We start from the raw sequence: 6,589 nt of genomic DNA, 5'->3' as shown, positions 1-6,589 counted from the left end.
AACGGTTGCCGACTTTGTGTACGTCGAGTGCCATTTACCGAGTGTAACACTCGGCAAAGTCTTTGCGAGGGTTTTTTAGGATTTGGCCATGTGCCGTGGGCACACGGCAACCTTCAAGATTCCGGTTGTATATAACTTCGCAATTCTTCCAAACAGGCTCTGAAACACGTACACGAATCCAGTGTTCTTAATTAACTCTCTGTTTTGGCCTTGGCAATTTGCTCACAAATTTTCATGCAGAAGCAGAACACATAAATGAAACCCGAATGTGCAAACCACAAACAAATTCTGCCGAAACTAATCCAAAAGGCCTTTAACCGAACGGATTAGTTAGTTACTGCCTGGCTGAGGCGGACGGGCTACGCGTCCACACCACCCTCCCGTCGTGGTCGCCGGCCACGCCCACGCAGGCGCCGCCGTCGCCGTGGCCGGCTGCTGTCCTCCGGCGTCGGCGACGGTGAGCGGCACGGGGCGGCGGCAGAGAAGGCACTCAGGGCGCAGCGGCAGCCACCTTCCGATGCACTCCGCGTGGAACGTGTGGCCGCACGCCGGCAGCGCCCGTACTGCCGGTTGGGAGCCGGCTCCTGCCGGTGGCAGCTTGAACAGGCACACCTGCGCACTCGTCGGACGGCGCCGCCGGCAACGGTGAACCTGCGCCCGCTGCCGTCGTGGCGCCGCTGCTGCGGGCCTCGTCGGACGCCGACGACTCCGATGATGCTAGTGACAGCACAGCCCTGCCGTCGCAGGTGGCTATGGTTACGGCGCCGACGATTGCCATGGCGCGGCCGGCCGGCGAATGGATTCTTTGTTGTACGTCTGGTGGTTTGCGTCGGCGCGTGTGTCGGTGCCGCTACACGATGCGTGCGCATGTAGATCCCCGTGTAGAACTGTTGTAACACTAGGGATCATAGATCCTAGCCTTTGACTGTTCTATTCGGTATAAAAGGTGAAAGCAGTAGATCCTAATACATATAGAACGGACTAGAGAGAGATAGAGAGATGTTGCTGAACCTAACACCGAGGAGGGGGAGGGTTCGGTGGCCGCCATCGGGTTTGTTGGAGACGTCTGCGCACGGGCAGCGATGGTCGGTGAAGATCGACGGCGGCGCAGTGCAGCGGTGAAGGGACTTTCCATCACTAGCTGCACCCCTCACTTAGATCGGGTTTTAGGGTTTTGTCGGTGGGGAGGTCGGTTCAGGTCAACCTCATGATTAGAGCCACCGGCCCCACCTCTTTTTATAGCGCAGAGTGACAGGGGCCCTCCAGCCATGGTGGGCTGGGCGCCCCCAATCAAGACGCAAATCAAAGGGCCAACTGGGCTGTTGGGTCCAGTTAGGTTAGAGACCAATCTAACAATCTCCCACTTGATCTCTTTTCATCTTTCACTTTCATATTCTTTACTTTTGTTCATTCCATTACAGATTAGCGCATAGAGCATGTCTCATCGTCATGGTCCATTGTCGATAGATTTAGCAGCTACAACACACTACACTGTTCTAAAATAGATAGTTATCTTTGGGCCTTCTTTTGTCCAGGAATTATAGGCTTTCCCTTAAACCCATGTCGGCTACATGTTCTCTGAACATGTTGGGTGGTAAGGCTTTTGTAAGCGGATCCGCGAGCATCTTTACTGTACTTATATACTCAAGACTTATGACTTGATCCTGGACTTTATCTTTTATAACATAATACTTTATGTCAATGTGTTTGGCAGCATCACTTGACTTATTGTTGTGAGCATACTGTACTACTGGATTATTATCGCAGTATAACTTTAGTGGTCTATAGATGTCGTCAACCACCTTCAAACTGGGTATGAACTTCTTTAACCAGTTCACCTGCCCCGTTGCCTCATAACACGCTACAAACTCGGCATATATTGTAGACGATATAGTGACGGTTTGTTTTGAGCTTTTCCATAAAATAGCTCCCCCTACGAGAGTGAATACATATACAGACGTGGATTTTCTATCATCTCCCGCATAATCAGAATCTGAATACCCCACTATATGGAGTGAATCAAATCTCCTATAGGTCATCATGAGGCCTTTCGTTTCTTGCAAATAGCGCAAGACTTTCTTTACCAATTTCCAGTGTTCTATTCCAGGATTGCTCTGAAATCTGCCAAGTAACTCGATAACAAATGCCAAGTCAGGGCGCGTGCATACTTGAGCATATTGCAAGCTTCTGACAACATAAGCGTATGGAACCACTTTCATTTGATCGATCTCATATTGGTTCCTAGGGTATTGTAAATCCCCATATCTGTCGCTCTTAACTATAGGAGCAGGTGAGGAACTATATTTGTGCATACTGAATTTCTTTAAGATTTTCTCTATGTATGTCTTTTATGATAGTCCTAATACCCCTTTACTTCTATCTCGGTGAATCTTGATCCCTAGAACGAACGAAGCTTCACCAAGATCTTTCATATCAAACTTTGAGGACAAAAACTTCTTTGTCTCTAGTAGTAGACTGACATCACTACTAGCAAGTAAGAGATCATCCACATACAGGACAAGGAAGATAAACTTCCCATTCTTAAACTTTGTATAGACACAATTATCCTCAACATTCTCTTTAAACCCAAAATTCTTTATTGTCTGATCAAACTTCAAGTACCACTGTCTTCAAGCTTGTTTTAATCCATAAATAGATTTCTTTAGGCGGCATCCCATTCGTTCTTTTTCTTCCATGACAAAACCTTTCGGTTGTGTCCATGTAAACATTCTCCTCCAAGTCTCCAGTTGAGAAATGCCGTCTTTACATCCATCTGATGTAATTCTAGATCGTAATGTGTCACTAATGCCATTATGATTCTAAAGGAATCCTTATATGAGACTGGAGAAAATGTCTCATTGTAATCAATCCCTTCTCTTTGCGTAAAGCCTTTTGCCATAAGTCGGGCTTTATATCTCTCTATATTCCCTTGAGAGTCAAGCTTTGTCTTGTAGACTCATTTACAGTCTACTGTTTTGGCTCCTTTAGGAATTATCTCTAAATCCTAAACTTTATTGGCATTCATTGATTTCATTTCATCTTCCATGGCCTTAAGCCACTTTGATGAATGATCACTTCTCATGGCTTCTTCAAATGAGGTGGAATCATCCTCCATTTGAAATTCCTCAGTGTTGTACACTTTATAATCAGCAGGAATAGCTGATTTTCTAACTCTTTGAGACCTTCTAGGGGCCTCCTCATTTGGCACTTCTTCTGTTTGAGGCTGTTGTTGCCCCCCTCATTTGTGACAATAGGTTCTATAGGATTCTGAAGAATAGGTCCCTCATCATTATTCATTGTTGCCACAGGCGGGATAACAATAGGTGCTGGCACCACAGTATCTTTCACTGTCGGTGCAGCGACAGCAAGTAGTGAGAAAAATGGCTCATGAATCATCGGAGTAGGCGCATACACCTACTTCTCTTCAAGGTCAATTTCTTGAGCTACCATGCTCTCCCTCATCATTTCATCCTCTAGGAAGACAGCCTGTCTCATTCCTATAAACTTTGTATGTCTATCTGGACAGTAGAAATAAAAACCTTTTGACTTTTCTAGGTAGCCAATGAAATGACAACTCACTATTTTGGGATCTAGCTTCCCAATATTCGGGTTAAATACTTTAGCCTCAGCAGGGCTCCCCCACACACGCAAGTGGTTAAGTGAGGGTACTCTTCCTGTCCATAACTCATATAGTGTTTTGGGCACCGATTTACTTGGTACTCTATTAAGAATATGAATGATAGTTTTTAACGCCTCCATCCATAGGCTCTATGGTAAGGTGGTGTAACTTATCATACTGCGCACCATATCTATCAGGGTACGATTGTGTCTTTCAGCTACTCCATTCTATTGAGGTTCGCTCGGTGTTGAATACTGGGCTACTATGCCATTCTCCTGTAAAAACCTTGCAAAAGGTCTAGCAACTTGGTCATATGGGGTATGCCGATAGTAGTACTCCCCTCCATGATCGAACCTGACTATCTTAATCTTTAAGTTGTGTTGGTTTTTAACTTCTGCCTTAAATATCTTAAATTTATCAAATGCTTCTGTTCTTTCTTTGATTGGATAAATATAGCCATAACGAGAGTAATCATCTGTGAATGTTATGAATGAATCATAACCATCCACACTCTTTATAGGAAATGGACCACAAATGTCTGTGTGAATAATCTGTAGAATTCATGTGCTTCATTTGACATCTTTCTTAATTTTCTTTACATACTTTCCTTTTATACAATCTCTGCATTGTTCTAAATCTGAGAGCTCTAATGGAGAAAGAATATCATTCTTAACTAGTCTTTCTATTCTCCCCCTCTAAATATGGCCTAAATGACAGTGCCATAATTTCAACAACGCATTATGAGCTCTCTTTCGTTTTCTGTTTACATCCGCAGACGAGGATACATTCACATTGTCGCACGCAACGTTCCCATCATCGCATACAACATTCACATCATCACGTAGTGATAACAAATAAAGCTCATTCTGTAAGATAGCAAGACCAACACATGCATCATTATATGTTATCTTACATTTGCCATTTCCAAAATGGCAATCATAACCATCGTTGTCCAAACATGAAACACAAATCAAATTCCTCTATAGGGAGGGAACATAAAGAACATCGCTAAGTATGAGTTTGAAACCATCAGCAAGCTCTAGAGAAAGATCGCCAACAGCTTCAACTTCTGTTTGGACTCCATTTGCGACTTTAACATGTCTTTCGCTTCTTTGCGTAGTCCTCATCGAACAGAATCCCTGTAAAAAATTAGCAACATAAATAGTTGCACCTAAGTCAATCCACCAAGTAGATTTCAAATACTGTATATACAGGGATTTATTTAGGAACGTAATAATGTTCTCACTTTTCTTTGCCATAATCATCTTTAGGTAATCGGGACAATCTTTCTTATAATGTCCCGTCTTCTTACAGTGGAGACATTGATCTTTATCCACTGTGAACTTATTTTGCTGAGGCTGATGCAGCATGGGACCTTTTCCCTTTGACTTTGAAAAGGAGTTAGCATTATTATTCTTTTTCTTATTATCTTTCAGATAATTAATAGTGTCACCATTGGCAGCTTTCATTCTCTCCTCCTCTTGCACACACATAGCCATGAGCCTCTTCATGTCCCATTTCTCGGGCTGTATGTTATAGTTGACAACAAAAGTGTCAAACTCTTTTGACAAGGAAGCAAAAACCAGATAGATAAGGAACTCATTCTTGAGAGCCAGATCCATTGGTTTTAGCTTGGATGTCAAATAGTTCATCCTCAATATGTGCTATCTTATGCCACCATTACCTGAGTATCTCTGTGTCACCAGCTGCTTTATCAGCTGGGTAGCATACGTCTTTGAAGTGCCAGTGAACTGACTCTTTATTCTTTCGAGATACTTAGTGACGATGTCACACTCTGGGATTGAGTCCACAATAGCAGGCTCAATCGTGTTCTTTATCACTGCCAAACACTTTTTATTGGCAGTGACCCACTTTCTATGCTCAAGGTCATAGGACATTCTTTGGGATGTAAAATCCCTCTCTGGTTGCCCAAGCGGCATCAGCCTCGTTTGTCTCCCACACCGGTCCCACAGGCTCTGTAGGACACGGTGTGGTGACTACCTAGTCCACCTCAACGAGGATAAAAGCCAGGTCGATCTTTTTCTTCAACTCAATGTAGTTATCACCTTTTAGAGTGGGGATTTCTTTGATACAACTCATCAAGTTATATCCGCCTGAAAACACAATTCAAATAGTGTGAGAACATAAATAATAATAATAACAATTGCATGCCTTAGTTCAACGTTGGTCAAAATTAAAACATACAATTGTTCTCTACATTAATTCTATATCACCGTTGGGTAGAAAATAGAATTGATGCAAGACAAAACATCATAATATTGCCATTAATCAACGTTGGTCAGAATAATAATAATATTATAATCAATTAAAATATATCTATTTTTCAAAATTAAATTCTCCAGTTGGTTCAAATTTAATAATAAAAATAACATCTTTAAATACGCAGCGGAAAATAATTCAATTTGATGAATTTTACCCACAGGAAAATCCTCTTTTCTATTTTCTTTTGAGCCAATTTCTATTTTTCAATTTTATGGAAAAAGAAAAAACGAAAACGGGCTCATTCTTTACTGTTTCGGCCCAAAACCAGCAAAAGCCGGCTCGGCTCACCTCTTCACGCGCGCGCAGGCCGCACCTAGGCCGCAACCTGGGCCTGGGCCGGCAAAGCTCCGCGCGCCCGCTCGCCCGCCTAGGCCACGACGCTGGCCCGTTCGATCTCGGCCATCCGCGCCGATCCGACGGCCACGCGCGCTTTTCGCTGAGAATAAAACCGCGACGCCGCTCACGCCCGAGGAAAACCCTAACTCGTTTTCATTCTCTCTCTCTCTCTCTTCGCCACCTTCTGCTTTCTTTCCTCAGCGCAGTAGCAGCCAGCAAGCAGCGGCGAAGCAGTGGAGCAGACCATCCGTACTAGTTGACCTTGCTTATGTGATCATCTCGGCGAGCATTTCTCCATTGGACGACACCGTACTTGGCCACGGAAGAGCTCCGATTCTACGAGGAAGGGAA

The 6,589-nt window shown here is 43.8% G+C and overlaps 1 protein-coding gene across 1 annotated transcript; it reads right to left on the bottom strand.

Annotated features, from left to right (window-relative positions):
- Window positions 1-376: 376 nt before the first annotated feature.
- Window positions 377-778, bottom strand: LOC136532892 (RING-H2 finger protein ATL64-like; the record flags this gene model as incomplete). The annotated part of the gene is made up of 2 exons (XM_066525474.1): window positions 613-778; window positions 377-563 (listed from the first exon to the last, which is right to left on the bottom strand). Coding segments are annotated over exons 1-2 (353 nt in total), but the record flags the coding sequence as incomplete, so codon positions are not given.
- Window positions 779-6,589: the final 5,811 nt, after the last annotated feature.

This window comes from Miscanthus floridulus, unplaced genomic scaffold (assembly GCF_019320115.1).
Source record: "Miscanthus floridulus cultivar M001 unplaced genomic scaffold, ASM1932011v1 fs_737_2_3, whole genome shotgun sequence".
NCBI lineage: Eukaryota > Viridiplantae > Streptophyta > Magnoliopsida > Poales > Poaceae > Miscanthus > Miscanthus floridulus.
This window is presented reverse-complemented; position numbering and strand designations above follow the sequence as displayed.